Consider the following 19,497-nt stretch of genomic DNA (forward strand, 5'->3'; position numbering starts at 1 on the left):
GCAATGCATCAAAGGGTTCCAAGCAACTCCTATGAACCTAATGCACATTTCACTAGACTTAAAGTGTGCGAAAAGTATTTAAAACACAAGGAAAGGGGTTGCATGCACCGGGGCTTGCCTGGGATAAACACTACGTTAGTGTTTGTTAGACGTCGATCACTTGACGGTCATCCTTGTCCTAGCACTTGATCAGGCAGGTTCGTCGATCAGCACCATCATGCGAAGTAGCCCGCGCTTGGGGTCGACTTGGCTTGTCTTTCGCATCACGTGGTTAATTCACGTACCTGAATGGAATGCATTATGCACATGAATGCATATAGACCGAAATATTTCAAACCTAAATAGTATTACGCGATAGCGAATTAAACACCTAGCAGCGAGGCGTTGTACAATTTTGTACGGAAACACTAGTTATTAATATACGACTACGCGCAATAATTACGTTTCTCGAACCTAACGCAAACATCACGAACAACAAACTATACACAAGAAATACAATTAGCCTAATCACAACTTATCAGTTAATTAATTAAATTCTAAACTTATCTCTTGCTTTATAAATTATACTACATCGCTCCCACAGAACTATTTTAATTTTATTTTACTCCTCACATGTTTTTCATGTCAACAATTACTCAAACATTTCTTTATCGTAAGTATATATATATATACATCTATAGAAGTGATTAAAATATTTTATCATCACACAGGCCTACTCATATTCTACTCGGTACACTAATTCCGCTAATTGATCGAAATAGCGAAATAACTCGCTATAACTGAACCTGACTCGATAATCGCAAGAACTGCGAAGTCAACGAGAGTTTCATGACTTACACAATTTATCGAACACCTTAATGAGCATCCATTACTGCGATTCACACGTATAATCATAGACACAATTATAACACATTAAGAAATCCACAATTACCTCGGTTATGCCTTGGTGTGGAGGTAAACAAGACATCGTGGCACACGGAATAAGCTCAGGGCGACATCAGAAACACTGGACTCTTGTTGCAAAGTCGAGGTGATATTTGAGACGAAGTCGATGTTGGCGGTGTTTACAGAGATGTGTGCAAAGGGGAGGTGAGCTCACGGCGTTGAGAATAGACAGCTGAGCAGAGCTTAACGATCGACGACACGTCATTTCCATGAACATGAGGGTGAGGCGAACGGCTTCGGTAACGCACACAAACTAGGTGCGATGAATAGGAAGGAGCGCTACATCAGCTTGAAAAGAGAGGCAAGCTGAGATTAGGGGACAGCGGCAGACTTCACCGGCGATGCTTTATAGGTATAGTTCGGCACTCGTAACAGGGCTTTGGCAGACTCGACGAATGCGAACTAGACGACGGCAGCGCGCGACACAGAGAGCTGGGGCGAGCAGAAATCCGGGCGCCATGGGATGAACTTGACCAAAGCACGAGGATGTGCTGCCATGGGAGCTGGAAGCGCGCGGAGCTGGGTCCGAGCACCAGGGAGCTGCTCGCGGCAGAAAGAAACAGAGGGACGGCGCTAGGGAGGAGAGAAGAACGCAGTGCTGGGAGCTCGACCAGGGAAAAGCAGAGCTGGACGCCAGGGAGACGCGGCCATGGATGAGCAGAGCAGGGGCTAGGATGCCATGGGAGGGGAAGGAAGGAGCTTCGAGCAGAGGCCAGTGCTAGGGGCGCGACGTCCAGGCACCTGAGCGCGCGGCTGGAGCAGAGGACGCCGGCTATGGAAAGCAGAGCGCGAGCAGGAACGGCGCGCTGGGAGGGATCGAGGGGAAACCGCCATGGAAAGGAGGCCGAGCGAGCTGGGGCAAGCCAGGCGCGCGCGCGAGAAGCAAGGCGCCGCGACACGGGAACAGGGCGTGTGGCGCGTCTTCCATCGCCGAACAGCGCGGCCGAGCAGAGGCAAGCTGGAGCGGGAGTGCGCCATGGCCTAGAGCTGAGGACGCGGCGCAAAACACAGACGCGCGCGCAGAGGAAGTCGGAGCAGAGGGGATTGCCGAGAAGGAAGATGGAGAGCGGCTGGGCGGCTGGGGATGCCCACACGCAAAGAAATATCCACGAGAGAACGGCGGTTTGGGATAATATCAACAGATGAGCGGCGCTTGGAGATAGGAACGACTGAGCGTGGACTGATATCCACGTACGGTAAAGAAGAAAGTATCAATGGCCTTCGGTGGCTGATAGGAGATATTTACTATTTCTTTCTTTCTTTTTCTTCTACAAAAGAATATATATATATGTTTAGTGACTCGGATCTGAGCAAGATGCAAATAGATAGGATCAAAATGCTGTCCGAATACGTTACTATTCTCTCGGATTCTGGAATAAGAAATTGATTCGGCTAATCGTTGTTTTGGTTTCATTTAATTCGGGTTCATTTTATTTAAACAGCGTGCCCTTATTAGTGTCTACCGAATTCGTAGAGACCGCGCATAAGAGCGAAATATTTAGGGACGTTTCTAATTTGCCTTAATCGATTAATTTTAATTTTGCATTCGTTTGAGTTAAATTTAGATGAATTTTGCCCGCCATCCGAACATTCGACTAATAACTCTACGCACGATTTCTCGGGTAGCGAGTGTGGTCCAGTTTATAAACGTCGAGGGCGTACTATTTCGTACTCGTATAATCAATTATTATTTTTTTAGCAGACACAAGACTCGACATATCGCGAAATAACGCGCGATATCGATGCAACATCGAGATTGCGATCCAAATTATTTTGCACCGAGTATTTTAGTCATTAATTTATAAATAATTTATTTGGGACACGGATCGCAACGGTGGATCGAGCTTCCAAATTTCGGATTCGCGCGAGCGATGAATTTTAAATAATCACCGGACGCACCGATTTTCGGAGCAACGATGTTCCGAACATCACGGAATTTTAGGAAGAGCTCGGACAAATAAAAACAAAAACGACGTCGCACTCGCGATCGACGAAAGCGACGCAATATTAAAATCGCGATAGGCGAAGATAATTAAAATTTAGCGTCTGTTCACCCACTGATATTACGTGCTTAAATCCGAACTCATTGCCGAGCGGAATATAAACACCTGGGGTGTTACAGTGATAGCCTGAATAACAATCCAACAGACTCATAAGCTCTGATGAAGCTGCTGCATCAACTAGGGAATCTATCCTTGGCAATGGAAACTCGTCCTTCGGACAAGCCTTATTGAGATCAGTAAAATCAATACACATCCTCCATTTACCATTGGCCTTCTTTACCATAACAGTGTTAGCCAGCCATTCTGGGTATTTTACCTCTCTGATAACTCCGGCACTGAGGAGTCTTTTCACTTCATTCCGAGCACCTTCGGCCTTGTCATCAGACATCTTCCGAAGCCTCTGCTTTCTGGGTCTGAAGGATGGATCAACATTGAGCGAGTGCTCAATAACATCCCTGTTAACTCCGCAAAGATCATTAGCTGACCAAGCAAAAACATCTTTATTGTTGAACAAAAACCTTATCAAGGTTTCTCCTGTTCTTCGGACAGTTGAGATCCCAACAGCACCTTCTGCTCTGCTATGTCCTCACACAAGAGCATGGGCTTCGGCTGATCAGCCGAAGCAGCCTTTTCCCTTCTGAACTTGTATTGCTCACAAGCTTCAGCTCCATCTATATTATGGATTGCTTTTGAGTCTGTCCAATTTCCTTCGGCCCTTCTGGCAGCTTCCTGACTTCCATGAATAGCAATGGGCCCTTGGTCCGAAGGTATCTTCATGCAAAGATAAGCTGGATGAAGAATTGCTTCGAAGGCATTGAGAGTACCACGACCAATGATTGCATTGTAAGGGTATTCCATGTCAACAATATCAAATACAACTTGTTCAGTCCTTGTGTTGTTAATGAATCCGAAGGTTATTGGCATTGTGATTTTTCCAAGTGCTACGATCTGGCTTCCTCCGAAGCCACAAAGGGGATGTGTGGCATCATGGATTTTGTCTTCGGGCTCTTGCATCTGTCTGAAGGCCTTAGCAAATATGATATCAGCTGCGCTGTCTGTATCAACCAAAACATTATGGACCAGGAATCCTTTGATCACACAAGAGATAACCATAGCATCGTTGTGTGGGTAATCCTTGAGTTGAAGATCCTCTTGAGAGAAGGTAATTGGAATGTGAGACCATCTTGACTTGATGAAGGGTCCTTGCACCCCGACATGCTGTACCCTTCTTTGTGCCTCCTTCTTCTGCTTCTTGTTGGCTGGCTCTGAGCATGAACCGCCTGTTATCGGGAGTACCAGCTTCGGAGCCGAAGCAGCTCCAGCTTGATTGTTGAACGAAGCCATCAGCTCAAAAAAGTGGAAGTGAGTTCATCGGAGGTGGGCGCCAATGTTGGGGACTTGTTCTCAAATGCTATGAATTAAGAACAAGGCAACATAAAATGTTAAATATCAATGCCCTTCGTCCGCCGAAGCATTATCTCCACAATGATTTAATGTACTTCGGACGAAGGTCACGAGCATAATATTACGAAGGTTTCACCTTCGTAATTACACTTATAAAGATAATACAGGGTAATGTAAAACGTAAAACATTAAAGATAAATATATTAGAAATAAATGACATCATTCACCTATCTTATTATATGAATCTAAGATGTTTGAATATAACGTTTAGGCACATTTATACCTTTGCCTTGATAAGCAATAATTCTCGAGTGATGCGTTTGCAATTACAGGAATGCGTGAATAGTAAAGGAATACTGTTCACTATTTATAGTCACAGGACACAGCCTGTGAGGAATTACAATCATGCCCCTCATAAAAGTTTATAACAATGACTCAGACCCTTATGGACTAAAAGGTCATTCTATCTTTAAGTCGGTTCGACCCTTCATCTTCGGATATGCTGTAATACCGAAGCTTCATGAATGGTGCCTTCGGCGTCACGTACGGGCGGCTTCAGCCGAAGCTGTTTCTTTCTGCAGGACCTTCGGCGACGAAGCATGGTCCCAACACTGCTGATTCCCCTGCCCAGTTTTATGGTAGCATCTCAATTCTGAATTTTGATTGGCAAATAGTAAACGAATGCTGGTGGAGAGGGAGTTATCTTCCAAGATGCACATGCTTTCAGTAGACGAATTATGTTTTTTTATCTTACCTTTGATCGATATCGGCTTCTACTGTTTATATAGTGTTTTTGTGTCTATAGATTACAGCTGTAAAAGTTTAAACAACTGATTTTAAGTCAAAGCGAACAACCGTTCCTGATCTTTGTTCCTGTTATTCTATTTCCATTGACGTTAAAAGATGGAATTGAACTAATGATGATGCTTGCATAGGTGAAACATATTTTTATTCTGTGCAGAATCATTTGAACCTCTATAGAACCGGACTAGAGTAGGATGACCAGATAAAACTCAATAGAAGTTTAGCTGGCTAAAGTTTAGCTACTAGAGATCTAAACAGCGAGTTCTTACTAGATGAGAGGAGCATATTTCTAAACAATAATTATCTTCATGTTTTGTGGGGACTGTTCGCTTTAGATTAAAGTCACCTGTTTAGACTGGCGCAACTCCTGTTTAGACTGGCGTAACTGCAATCCATATAAAATAATGAATTTGTACCGTATATTATATTATTTATATAGTGAAGTTTGAAATAAGTGATAAGACGAGATATTATATTGTTTATAAAGTGAAGTTTGGAATAAGTGATAGGACGAGATAAATAACTGCTGGAGACCGCCTGATGTCCTCATCTTAGAAAGACACGTTTCAAATCAAAGTACAAAACATTTGCAGTGTCGCGTGATACATAGAAACATGCCAAATTGCCAGTATACACTGCACGTACTTGTTCTTCCTCCGTAAAAAGAATCCCCAATTTAATCCGCTATACTGAGACTTAGTCGTAGTATAAATGTACAGGTACAAAACTCACATAGCAGCCAGTATACATACCAACGCGAATTAAAACTGGACAGTATCGTTTTCCACTCTTGTATGCAGTGCTCTCGGTCGCCTTGCCTCCGACTCCGACACCCAACAATCGTAGTGCCACCGCGCCAGCCTCCTCCGATCCCCCACATCGTGAACAAGCTAAGATGCATCATCCGGTCCGATCCCCGGGCGCTCATGTGAACAGATCGTACTTCACCGGCGTGCCTGTGGGATCGATCCAGGGCTGAGCGTGCAGGAAGTTCTCGACCGTGAACTTGGTCGCGTCCGCCTTGCTGATCACCTTCTTGAAGCCCGGCCAGCTGACGCGCCCCGCCGTGCTGGCGCCGGGCCCGGTGTTGCCGAACTCGGCGTACCACAGCGTCTTGAGCCCGAAGTCGCCGTTCCAGGGCAGGTACCCGGCCTTGTCGATGAAGTCCGGGAGCTCCGACTCCATGACGACGGTGCGCGAGCACTCGCGCCAGGGCCGGCCCAGGTAGTTGCGGATGGCCGGGCGCTTGGCGTCCCGGAGCGCGGCCTCGGCCTGGAATTCGCACTTCTGGAGAACGAACCCCGTGGCCTCGCGCGCGTCCGCGCGGCCCTGCGCCGTCACGATGTTCTGCTGGTTGTCCATGGGCCGCCGCAGCACCAGGATGCAGTTCTGGAACACCGCCGCCGCGTCGCCGAAGATGAAGTCCACCGTGCCGGAGATGATGCAGTTGCGGTAGAACTGCGCCTTGGAGTGCGCGTACAGCGTGTCCTGGAACCCGTCCATCTTGCAGTTGAGGAAGATGGACTTGTCCGACTGCACCAGCAGCGCAACCGCCTGGTGCTTCTCCGCGCCGGCCGTGTTCTGGAACCCCATCCCGATTGCCATGAACCCGTCGCCTTGCGCAGCTACGCACCAGACAACAACCGTCATGGAGCGTCAGTTGTTGCATCGAGGAGGTTCAGGATCGGAGGCCCATCGTCGTCGTCGTCCTTACTGAAGGTTGCTGTCTTGAAAGTCGTGATCCCGTCGGCGAAGCTCTTCTTGCCGGTGACGATGGACTTCTTGGAGCCGTCACCTAAGAGGGTCACGTTCTTCATAGTCTTGGTGATGGTCACGTACTCCTCGTACACCCCTTCCTTCACTTGGATCACGTATCTATGGGAAGGAGCACGATTCACCAACACGTTATAAACATGCATAGCCACTCGTCAGCCAATGCACCACCAACCAAACTTTGCGTGCATGGATGCACGCACACGACACGGCGCGGTGCCCGTGCGTACTACCTTCCGTCGTAGGTCTTCGGCATGGCGGAGAGCGCCTCGTTGATGGTCTTGAACTTGCCGCTGCCGTCCTTCGCCACCACCACGTTTGGCGTGAGTGTGTTCTTGAAGCCGCCGCCCTTGAGCACCCTCCGCTCACCGTCGGGTACCCACTCCGGGATGCCGTCCTTGTCGAGTGCCGGCCCGGCTTGCGACGCCGCCGCCGCCGCGCCTTGCTCCTCCTCCAGCAAACGCCGTTTTGAGACGCCCTTGAGTGCGGAGAGGAGCGACGACCCCTTCTCGATGAGCGCCAGGGCGTTGCTGGTGAGCTCCTTCCCCTCGGTGAACGACTCCTTCACCTTGGTCTTGAACTCTTCATCGGGGAACCCGTCGATGCACGTCTCCATGTTCGCGATCACGGCGCTGAGCCAGATGCGCAGCTGGTAGCCCTGCTTGGCGATGCCGTCCTTGTCGTCGACGCCCATGAGCGTGCTGTTGAGGTCGTCCTTGGCGTCCGCGAACACCTCCTTGCAGTCGGCGACGGCGCCCTTCACGAGCGGGTCGTTGCTCAGGATCAGGTCCGCGCGGTCGAACGCCTGGCCGATCGCGTCGCCGATCACCTCCACGGCGCTGCGGATGATGTCCTTGGGCGACGACGAGCTGGCGTTCGCGGCCTTGCCGAGGCTCTTCTCGCACGCGTCCGTGTAGTCTGTCTGCGAGCACATCGCCTTGATGCTCTTGGACACAGCCTTCAGATCCGTCTTCGAATCCGACCCCGATTCCGTTTCCGTTTCCGTTTCCGCTTCCGATTCCGAGTCCGATCCGCCGCTGGACTTGCCTTTGGCCGGCGACGACGAAGACTTGTGGTTGTGGTCACCGTCGCTGGACGACTTCTTCCCGCTGTACATGACCGCGTACCAGCCAATGACGATGAGTATGGCGATTATGGAGACAGTCCCGACGGCGATCATGATGCGCCTGCGCTGCTGCCGCGCCTTCTCAGCGCGGCGGCGCTCGGTGAGCGGACCGAAGTCGCCGAACGCCGACGATGACATAGTCGGAGATGTTTTTTCTAGTCTTTTTTAGGGTAAAATTTTGTCTTCTATTGACCGCTTCCTCCTGGCCGTCGCCCTCTGCCTTCCATCACCCAAGGCAGAGAGGATGGAGCAAGGGCGGGAGGCAATGGCGAGAAGTTTATTTGGGGAGTGTGAATTCCGTGAAAAGAAGGGTGGAGAGACGTTTGTGGAGGCTATGTTTGGGAGTTCGTTGTCTCTTGGATTCATTTTGCCACGCCAACGAATCTTTAGCATGGTGCATCGTCTATTTTTTTGGTACAACAGAATTCGCTTTAAATTTTCTAAAAGAAAAAAAAACAGCTGTCACTCAACCAAAATTGGATCAACAATCCTAACCCGCAGCACCATGGTTCTACTGTAAACATTATATTGAGGACGTGTCCGATAGGAATTTAGACATTTTCTGTTGATTTTAATCTAGAAATAACCTAACAAATTTATGATGATACATATATGCATATCTATGTATATGTAATACTACTCAATAGCATATCTGCATATGATACATACATACAAGCCAAACCGGTCATAAACGAAATTATTGTGAATTTAATAAATTTTGATATGAGTTATACCTAGCAAAGGCACCCATGTTTAAAACATTGGTACCTCCATTTACACAAGTCAACAATATATGTTGCTTGAAGTAGTGGACCACAATCAGTGTAGGCAGATGTTAAACGCCATCCATCGATGATCCACTAAGATGAACAGGAATAAGACGATCCAAGACAACACTAGAAAGAATACAACAATCAACAAGAAGTCGATAAGGCGCTTCTCAAAAATCTTGTAAATCTTGTCACCACACAACTGAGCAGTTGTCACAGATGCAAATACCCAATTTGGAGCATGCTCTCCCAACACTTCGTGCATGCACATGATTGGGATAGAGGGATTCAGATGCAACTCAACCAAAAAGTGAGAGTTAGCCTTGCGATGTGGTCCATCCTGCTCGGGTTATGAGAGCTAGATATAGAGCATGTTTGACATGGTTCTAGAGCAACACTCCAAGGGAGAGCTAACTAGAGTCAGCGAAACATCCAACTCCAGGGTTGCAAACTCTATAAAGTTTTGGGAGTTGTTGTATAAATTTTTAGAGTACCTCCTTTGATGCTTCTAAGAGTGTTAGAGCGGAGCTGCTATAAGGTGAAGCAGAGCTATACGAAACACCCCCATAACATCATGAGTTACATGAAGATTAAAAGATGGACTAATCATCGTAACATACACCCATTACTTCATACATTATAAGTCCAGCACACCTATATTAATGCAGCCATTACCTCCTCCATTAACCTGTCTAACGAGTACCCAGGAACGAGGTACCCAAAGTAAGCACATAATCCTTGGCGGCCCATCTAAACTGACCAAGCTCCGCCAAGCAAACCTGCCAGGCGGACCTAGCGACAAGGTCCCGCCGAGCAACCCTGCTAGGCGGGCCTGGCGACGAGGTCCCGCCGAGCAACCCTACGAGGCGGAGTGGATGACCAGGTCCCGCTGATCAACCTTGCGAGGCGGACCGAACGACTAAGTCTTGCCGAGCAACTCTACAAGGAGAAGAAGCACAAGGCCCATGACGGGAGCTAGTACATTTGTGGGCCCTCAGAACCATACCTTCCTGTAACGCACGCAGAAGCATGCCTGTAGGCTGTATCCGATTGACGAAGAGACAAGGCAGGCATTGCTGTCCCATACCAACCATAATAAGGCACGTCGCCATACACATGTCGTCTTGGATGACGTCACGACACGATGGTGGATGACAGAGAAGCCCTTGAAAAAGGGATGGGGCATCGCCGCGCATGACTCCCAACACCTTCTAGTTATGACACGCGGGTCCTGTCATGTGTCACTACAAGGGAGTTTAGCGCCGGAGTCGCTACACTAATCTGCGTACCGGGTAGACGGAACGCTCCGCCATACCGATCACATGACCGTCAGAAGACAACATTAGAAGGGATTGCCGGGGATCCCATGGAAAGTCGCTGAGCACTCCCTAAAAATCCAGTCGACGACCAGGTCGATTGTTCAACGTCTCTTCTGTTTTGACGAGGAGAAGCGCAAGGCCATAGGCGAGGAGGTCACCAAGCTTTTAGCGGTAGGGTTTGCAAGAGAAATTCACCACCCAGTGTGGATCGCAAATCCAATAATCGTTAAGAAGAAGAATGGGAGCTGGAGTATGTGTGTCGATTACATGGGCCATAACAAGGCATGTCCAAAAGATCCACTACAATGCACATTCGAGCCTAGCAACCAGGATTCAAATGGACACCGAGATGATGGACACATCGATGTATACACAAATCCAACTTAGTTTGGTTGAGCATGTGTGGGGACGTAATCATCATTAGATTTAAGTAATTTTCTATTAATTATTATGTAATTTTCTAATTGTAATGTACTTTTCTTTTAATTGTTATGCACTTTGTAATTTTTAATTTAATAAAAAATTATTACATATGTTGTGTAAGCGTTAAAACAAATTTGAGAGATTATTTAATTCTGAAATAGAAAAACCGATGTGGCTAAGCCGACGCTATAGCCTGCGGTAGGCTGTACACTGGAGCATTAGAGACGAGATTGGAGTCGAGAAATGACGTGGCAGGGGCGAGAAGGGGACGGTGCACTGGCATCAGCCTTGGAGCCTCATGGCACCGCCTGTTTGGTTCAACTTTTTTCTGACCAGCTTTTCCGAGAATCTAGCTGTGGGGAGAATCTGGCTGTATAGAGAATCTGAGTATCATTAGGATTACGTGCGGAGGAAGATAAAGTTGTCCATGAGCTCAGGATCTATAAAGTGACGGATTACTATAATTGCGACGACTCAACCGATTATATGTTTATGTTGATTTTGAATGGTTTTTATCCAAACGAATTTTATAGAAGCTGGCTGAAAAGCTGAGTGTTTGATAATCCGTAACAGCTTTTGGTAGCCAGAAGCTGCGAAAGCCGAAACAAACAGGGGCACAGTAAAGGCGGATTGTGAAACAAACGTCTTCTTGCCGTGTCTCACGGAATTGCAACATTCTTGTCGGAAGACGCCACTGTATTCACGGGTAATCTCAGCACGTTATAAAGTGGTGAGGAACGCGGCCGGAACAACCATTGGCATGTAGAGCTCCATATATGAGTTGGTGTTATCCACCACAACTCGCAGAACATCACAAAATGTACATCAAGCAGCGATTAATTGGGTGAGAAACAAATCGGGCGTCTCTCCGTGTACAATGAAATATAATGGTGAGTCACGAGTCACGCTGATCTGATGTATATATGCTAATAGCTCGCACGACATTGCAAACAACTCATACCACTACATTACAGAGTTAGTTTCGTGAAAAGCAAGAGTAGGACGGAGAGGAAAATAATCCTTGACGACGTGCACATGAGCCACACGCAAGAGTACTGAATAAATCCAGATGAACCCTCCAAAAGTGAATGAGATGAGTCATGTATACATTTGGCAAGAAACCGTAGAAGCTACCGCCATCGATTTCATCATAGAAGAAGAAATTGTGGTAATCGGAAAGCTATAAATAACCGTCGTATGCCTATGCACTTCTCCACCACCACCACTGGACGTCAGCCTAGCAATTAGCTCATCGACTCCAGATTGGAGAACTCGACACCATGAAGGTGCTGATCGTTGCCCTTGCTCTCCTGGCGCTCGCTGCGAGCGCCGCCTCCAGTACAAGCGGCGGCTGTGGCTGCCAGACACCACCGTTTCATCTACCGCCTCCGTTCTATATGCCGCCTCCGTTCTATCTGCCGCCGCAGCAGCAGCCGCAGCCATGGCAATACCCCACTCAACCACCGCAGCTAAGCCCGTGCCAGCAGTTCGGATCCTGCGGCGTCGGCAGCGTCGGCAGCCCGTTCCTGGGCCAGTGCGTCGAGTTCCTGAGGCACCAGTGCAGCCCGGCGGCGACGCCCTACGGCTCGCCACAGTGCCAGGCGCTGCAGCAGCAGTGCTGCCACCAGATCAGGCAGGTGGAGCCGCTGCACCGGTACCAGGCGACATACGGTGTGGTCCTGCAGTCCTTCCTGCAGCAGCAGCCGCAGGGCGAGCTCGCGGCGCTGATGGCGGCCCAGGTAGCGCAGCAGCTGACGGCGATGTGCGGCCTGCAGCTGCAGCAGCCAGGTCCCTGCCCTTGCAACGCAGCTGCCGGCGGTGTCTACTACTGAGGAAACTATGTACTGTAGTAATAATGTAATGGAGCCGCTGGCTAGCTACCTAGCTCGCTAGTTTACTCATTTAGCGGCGATGAGTAACGTAGTGTCACCCATCACCATGGGTGGCAGTGTGAGCAATGACCTGAATGAACCATTGAAATGGAAAGGAATAATATATAAGGAAAAAAGATGATTGGAAACTGATAGTTGGTTCTGAGTCTTGCTATCGAGGATGGGAGATACAACTCTTTTATTTAAGGAGGGATGAGAGAAATGTTGGTGGTCACTAAAAAAAGGAGGGGTGTTGGGGGATTGTCGAGGCAAAAAGAAAGTATACTAATATTTTCGATATGACAGTTTCATGGACATAGAGTGAGATATTCAATTCGGAGACCGTTGGAGATACTCCTGCAAGACCTCAAATTATTAGGGCTCCTTAGCTTTTGATTTGAGGGTTTTTCTTACTTTTGGGAGTATGTTTTTTCATCTACTCTAGCTGAAGCCCTATAATGAGGAATCATCAAACCCATTCCAATAGAAACTACCATATGGGATCCACTCGTCATTCAACCATATATCCATTGTGGTTCCAATCGACTGAGCTATTGGGGGACAAGGCGAGGAGAAAATGTGAGTTGGGACAACACAAAGAGAGTTGGGACAACAAAATGTGAGTTGGCATCCAGAAAAATCTCAGGAAGAACTAGGCAACTCCCCACACATCGTAGAAGGTCAGCAATGGTGGAAAAGCTGGCTTCAGTCACGATTTTCCATCTAGGACTATCCAAGTTGACTGAATAGGGACTAATTAAGATCCTTTGATGCTAAAAGAATAATTAGCGCAAGCATATGACCCTTGTGATTCATGAGACTCGTCGAACCAAGACCTCATGCATTGTATAATGTGTAGATTTCCACCCCACCCACATATCACATGTGAGTTATGAATGGGATACTTGTTAGAATTTCTGGTGCTTAGGATCGTTTCCTAAGTCCCTAGAATACCAATCCGTGTCTAAAATACCTCGATGATGAGTAGATATATTCTACTGAGGGGTACATGTATACATACCGTCGTTGTTGTTCCTAGCCATCATTGCGGCGGCGTCTTGCAGCGAAGACCCGCCTCCTCCTTGTCGATCTCCCTACTGGTGTCGAGGAGATTGGTTCCCATCGTTGATCAGCGGTGGATCAGCTCCTCCAATGTTGCCTGCAGGGGGAATCTCAGATCCCGATGGGATAACGGGGATCTGAGACATAGTCACAGCGATTCCAGTCACTTCGAGCGCCTAGGGGATCAGTTCCTCTCAAAGAGTCGATTAGGGTTTATGGTCGAGCGGTTAGCGTTGGCTAAACCCGTCGCCTCCCTTAATCTATTTATATGGCGTCGTGTGACCGGGGGCTGCAACCAACGGTTAGGATAGCCCCCCAGATCAGGGGCGCGGTTAGACAGTTAGGATAAACCCTACCCCGGTTACTGTTAATCGGCTAGTGTAGAGGACACATCCTAACAATCTCCCCTTTGTTCTCTACATACCTCACACTCAAACTTTTATGAATTCCATCCTTTGACAAGTTTACATAGAGACCAATGCGTGACAATGATCTGTTAAGTATCATCACACTCATTGACTACAACATGCTCCCGTGCTTCAGAACGAAAGATTTTACTAGGTTGCAATCTGTAGCCCCTGTGATTCTAGATCATAGGTACTCCCTTAATCCCATGTCGGCTGCGTGCTTACTAAACACGCTGGGTGGAAGATCTTTTGTGAGCGGATCCGCAAGCATCTGATGGGTTCTTATATGCTCAACTTGAATGGTGTGATCCAGAATCTTCTCCTTAACAATATAACACTTAATGTCAATATACTTGGCAGAGCCACTTGACTTATTGTTATGGGAGAAAAATACTGCTGGCTCGTTGTCGCAGTAAATTCTCAGTGGTCGCTCTATGCTATGAACCACTCTTAATCCGGGTACGAATTTCTTTATCCATATCGCCTGTCCAGTTGCCTCATACGTAGCTACAAACTCAGCGTGCATTGTCGACGATGCTCTCGCTGTCTGTTTGCAGCTCTTCCAAGAAATAGCTCCCTTAGAGAGCATAAAGACATACCTGAAGTTGACTTTAGTGTATCTCTACACCCTCCCCAGTCGGCATCTGCATAGCCAACTATTTGTAGGGAATTAGATCTTCTGTACGTAAGCATGAGACCTTTAGTACCTTGAAGGTACCTTAGAGCCTTCTTGACTGCTTTCCAGTGTTCTATGCCTGGATTCTTCTGATAGCGTCCAAGCATCCCGGTGGTAAAAGCTAAGTCAGGGCAAGTACATACTTGAGCATACATAATGCTTTCGATAGCTGAAGCATATGGTACTGACTTCATCTTGTTTTTCTCACACTGATTCTTGGGACACTGATATTCCCCAAACTTATCACCCTTGACTATTGGACCAGGCGAGGCATTACACTTGTGCATATTATACCTCTTTAGTACATTTTCTATATATGACTTCTGTGAGAGTCCTATTACCCCCTTTTGTCTGTCTCTGTGAATTTCTATTCCAAGGACATAAGAGGCTTCTCCCATGTCTTTCAAACCAAAATTCGAGGAAAGAAACCCTTTTGTTTCCGCTAGTAGATCCTTATCACTACTAGCTAAGAGTATGTCATCGACATACAGAACAAGGAAGATATACTTTCCTTTCCTAAATTTTGCATAAATGCAATTGTCTTCCTTGTTTTCCTCAAAACCAAACTTTCTTATAGTCTGATCAAACTTGATGTACCACTGTCTGGAGGCCTGTTTTAATCCATAAATGGACCTCCTCAAGTGACATCCCATGTGTTCTTTTCCGCTCACAACAAAACCCTTTGGTTGTGCCACGAACACGTTTTCTTCTAACTCTCCATTTAGGAATGCTGTCTTTACATCCATCTGATGGAGCTCTAGATCAAAATGAGCAACTAGTGTCATTATGATCCTGAATGAATCTTTTGTTGAGACAGGCGAGAAGGTTTCATGGTAGTCAATGCCTTCTCTCTGTGTGAACCTGTCACACCTGGGTTTCGGGGCACCAAGACCCGGGCGCGAACATAATCACCAGGTGTGCTGGGACCAAGTCTCACACATATGATGAATCATGGCACAGGATCGAATGTCACATCTTTACTACATAACAGGAGTTTCATACAAAATAAATAATTACATTATAAGGAGACAACGGTCCAGCAACCCAAAGTTGACTGGGAGACGATGGCCTAGACCTCTCACAAACACGTCGCAGCATCCTCCATGCGCCTTATCCTGCGGTACCTGTTCTTGACCTGTGGGGGGTGTGAGACAGCAAGAGTGAGCTCACATACGTTCATCGCTCAACAAGTTGTGGGGAATAATGTGCATGAACTCGCCAAAGGTGGGAGCTCACGTGAAGTGTAAGGCTTACCAAAGAGGATGGTTAGAGCTGAGCATTGCTTTTAAAGTTGGTCAAAATTTTATTAGCAATTACTAAGTATAAGTAAATACCAACCCAATTAAGTAGTAGAATAAAAGTAATAACATCACCTGCGATGCGCATCTTTATCCACAAGTCATGTTACCCATCTGCTAAGAGACGGCCAATCCCATACACCTCTACCGAGGAGGCGAGGCAGGGTAACACTACGAGGCCTTTATAAAGTTCCACTAGCTTCAGAAAACCCGCTACAGTTTATAGGAAGCTCCAGTGCAGGAGTCCCTCGACTGACCGCCATCGCAGTAAAATCAACCAAGGACCTCCCTACACTGACCACTCCCCTACTGCCCTTGCCCCTTTCGGGTAAGGTAATCATCCACTAGCTTTCCTAGTTAATCAGCCAAGGGTGTCCATAAACCCTTGTGGTAGCACTGTTTTCCCGGGTGGTTCTCCATGTTCTAATTAACATAATGATCTTAACATGAACAATAAATAACAACCGATAACAAAAGTATAATCATGAATAGTGTAATCTTCATACCCAAAACCACATAAAGCAATAGCAGGTACTACCCAAAAAGTTTAGTGGAGTCAAGGTATAAAGATAATCAAACTAGGGTAACCTGTTGGGTCCCATCAAAATTAACCTATGCAGATCATTATGATTAATCAGAACATGACTGGGTAAAAAGAAGTGATCAAGGGCACAACTTGCCTGGGACTTGAGATTCCAGGTACCAACTTGCTCTTTAGATGACACGTGTCCTCACTGCTAAACGTAGCAATACAGACAAACATGGTATAGGCAAAAATTAACATTACACCAAACATAAGAATAAACTGCGTAGTAACAATCTACGCATCATAACGAGATTGTAGGAACAAGAATCACTAAATTCGGAGCTACGATTACCGAGTTGTGATTTTTCGAAGATCCACGTGGTTAAATATAGAATAGACTAAATGCAATATTTTAACCTATAATTCATGACAAAACAAAATTACCGTATGATAATTATTATTATTGTGAGACTAATGCAACTAGAATGGATCAAAACGGAGTTATGGTTATTGGGTTATGAACTTCTGAAGTTATTTATCACCTAGAATAGATTAATTCAATTGAACAATTTTAATTCAAGTTTCATGGTTAAACAAAGGTACTAGGTGATAAACAATATTAATACAAAATTATTGCAACTAGAATAACTTAATTTGAAGCTAAAATGAATTTAATATGAATTATATAAGTTTCTGGATTTATTTCTAAACTAAAAATCATTTTTTTGAATTGTTTATCCCTTTTATTCTCTGATTGGACTGGGGACACTATTCTGCGAAAGACTAGGGGCTAATTCGTATATTTCTCCAAGACTCACATCCACCCTGCGTGGATGGCGGGTTGAATCGAGAAAAAGACAGGGTCTCTTATGTAAAACCGACGCCGCGAAGGGGTATCCACGGATCTCATCCATCAGATCCCAGTTGAACGGTCCAGATTACATAGCGCCATAAATAGAACTGGAATGATACCTGAGCCGCACATCATCCGATCGACACCCCAGATCTATCTGTGCGAAGGGGTATCCAGATATCTAATCTCCACCGCCCACACACGGATGGACGACTGAGATATCGTCTTCCACCCTGGCCATCAGAGCGGCGGCGCCCATGCCCTGGCACGACGGAATCACACCGTCGCGCAGCCAATTTGGCGATCCAAGAGCCCCATGACCCATCCGAAAGGTTCAACACGCAGGGGAGATCAACACAAGCTAGCTGGTAGTTTTTTTTACCTGGTGTTGCAGCGTGGCGCTACCGTCCACAGAAGCAGCGGCATGGCGGTGACCATCCATTCCGTCAAGCAATTCCAAGCACCATAGGTTTCATCTTCACCCGATGAGGCCCTGGGTGTCCCCCAAAAGACACAGGGAAGACCCCTGGCCAGCAGTCGAGTTAACCTACGGCGGCGAACGAATCCCCGATGTGAAGTTCCTTGCTGTCCCTCCCCTACTACCGCATAGAGAGGACACAAACGCCAACCCAGTGTGGCCGCGAATGCCCGATCGATCATCCCGGGTTCGTCGGTGTTGTACCCACGGCTTAACCTACGGCGACAGCTTCCTTTCTCTCACTGGTCCTCTCTCTCTCCGTGCTTTGATTTCTTGTCATGGCCGAGCGCCGAGCCTATGGGACAAGGGCATGCGATGCCGCACCAGGTTCCATTGAGGGCATGTCATCCTGGATGAATGAGAGGGTAGCTCCACCACCATTTTTATACCCCAGGCATACAGAGTCCGTGCAGGAGCAGTTGGCAAGATCTCAGGCGGATTCTGCTCCTGTAAATGTGGCGTGGCATTGAAACGTCCTGAGGATAGGGACAAGTCCGACGGGATGGCCCCACCAGTCAGAAAAGAAATCCAAGTGCTGGCGCGCGGGGTCCACATGGCAGCGAAGGGAATTGTGAGCGCGCGCGGGCTGGTGGAGGTGGGCCGGTCAGAAGGCAATTGGGCCGAGAAGTTTAGGTTTTAGGCCCGATGCGCAGATAACCTTTTCTTTTTCTTTTCTAATTCCTTTCTTTTCCCATTTCAAATTTCAATTAGATTTAAATTCAAACAAAGTTCTAATTTGCACACAAAAAGAAATATATTACAACATGAACCCCACGGTTCATGTATTAAGTTTATTTTTTTATTACCTTATTTTTTAGGCAATATTTTCGATATGCAGCACATAATATTTATTATATGAAAGGATTTCGAATGTGTAGTTCATTAGAAGTTTATTCCAAAACTTCAATATTTATTACTTATTTTATTTTATGAGGAAATACCTTCTAATATATAACCACAAAAGGTTTCATGATCCCAAAACACTATCTTAAATGTATTTATTTATTTATTTATTTCATTATTATTATTATTATTTTCTCCTACCAATTTTGGGCTTTACAAATCCTACCCCCCTTAACAGAAATCTCGTCCTCGAGATTTGTAAGAAAGAGGTTATAGAGAGATTGGTTGTAATGTAGCTTTTAGTTTCTAGTTGGTACCAAAATCAAGATATATTTTTTAGTCTTTGATACAAATGAGTAGGTGATTAGGAAGGCATGGGTGTATATATATAGTCATTTTGTTATAAAAGATGGGTAAGTTAGGGCAAGAATAACGTGGGGTAAGAAAGTTTATAGTGAGAAAGAACTTTTGTTGGGTAGTAATGCCTTTGATGATCAAGTTTGACTCCCCTTCTTTCTTGACGAGGTTGATCTTTTTCTTTTCCAGTCTTGGTCTCATTAATTCGAGGTTAGTGTATTTTATCGGAGTTGGGGAACATGGTGAAGATAGATATGGATGAGATAGACTACATGATGTAGGTCAAACTCTTGTTTGGTGTTGGGTGGGGATAGACAGATTATGCAATCCATCATGACTCTAACGGTTGGGTTAGCTCTTTTGTTCATGGTTGTTATTCTAGAGTGGGATAAATATGCCAATTAGGGCAAGATGACTCCATAAGGATATGGTAGAATCTTTTGAGGTCAGCTAGATCTTAATAGGATGACATAAGATCTTTTCAAGATAAGATGGATCTATGAGTGTAGGATAGAATCTTTCCAGATGAGATGGATATTGTTAGGCTAGATATTTTAAT

General features: G+C 46.3%; 2 protein-coding genes across 2 annotated transcripts; one reads left to right on the forward strand and one right to left on the reverse strand.

Moving 5' to 3' along the window:
- Positions 1 to 5,698: 5,698 nt before the first annotated feature.
- Positions 5,699 to 8,283, reverse strand: LOC100383399 (pectinesterase). Its single transcript, NM_001176054.1, has 3 exons — positions 7,163 to 8,283; positions 6,871 to 7,031; positions 5,699 to 6,781 (listed from the first exon to the last, which is right to left on the reverse strand). Exons 1-3 carry the CDS (start codon positions 8,191 to 8,193, stop codon positions 6,081 to 6,083), a joined length of 1,893 nt encoding a protein of 630 aa, NP_001169525.1. The 5' UTR covers positions 8,194 to 8,283; the 3' UTR covers positions 5,699 to 6,080.
- Positions 8,284 to 11,749: 3,466 nt separating this feature from the next.
- Positions 11,750 to 12,587, forward strand: gz16 (gamma zein). The gene has a single exon (NM_001111867.2). The coding sequence runs from the start codon at positions 11,848 to 11,850 to the stop codon at positions 12,397 to 12,399; it is 552 nt and encodes a 183-aa protein (NP_001105337.1). The 5' UTR covers positions 11,750 to 11,847; the 3' UTR covers positions 12,400 to 12,587.
- Positions 12,588 to 19,497: the final 6,910 nt, after the last annotated feature.

The sequence above is a fragment of the Zea mays genome, chromosome 2 (genome assembly GCF_902167145.1).
Source record: "Zea mays cultivar B73 chromosome 2, Zm-B73-REFERENCE-NAM-5.0, whole genome shotgun sequence".
Lineage (NCBI taxonomy): Eukaryota > Viridiplantae > Streptophyta > Magnoliopsida > Poales > Poaceae > Zea > Zea mays.

Excerpts from the sequence above, each read along its gene's own strand:
- LOC100383399 (NM_001176054.1), bottom strand. The coding sequence starts at position 8,193 with ATGTCATCGTCGGCGTTCGGCGACTTCGGTCCGCTCACCGAGCGCCGC. Across the intron at positions 7,032-7,162 it reads CCGAAGACCTACGACGGAAG|ATACGTGATCCAAGTGAAGG; the intron begins GTAGTACGCACG and ends TCCTTCCCATAG. Across the intron at positions 6,782-6,870 it reads TTTCAAGACAGCAACCTTCA|CTGCGCAAGGCGACGGGTTC; the intron begins GTAAGGACGACG and ends TCTGGTGCGTAG.
- gz16 (NM_001111867.2), top strand. The coding sequence starts at position 11,848 with ATGAAGGTGCTGATCGTTGCCCTTGCTCTCCTGGCGCTCGCTGCGAGC.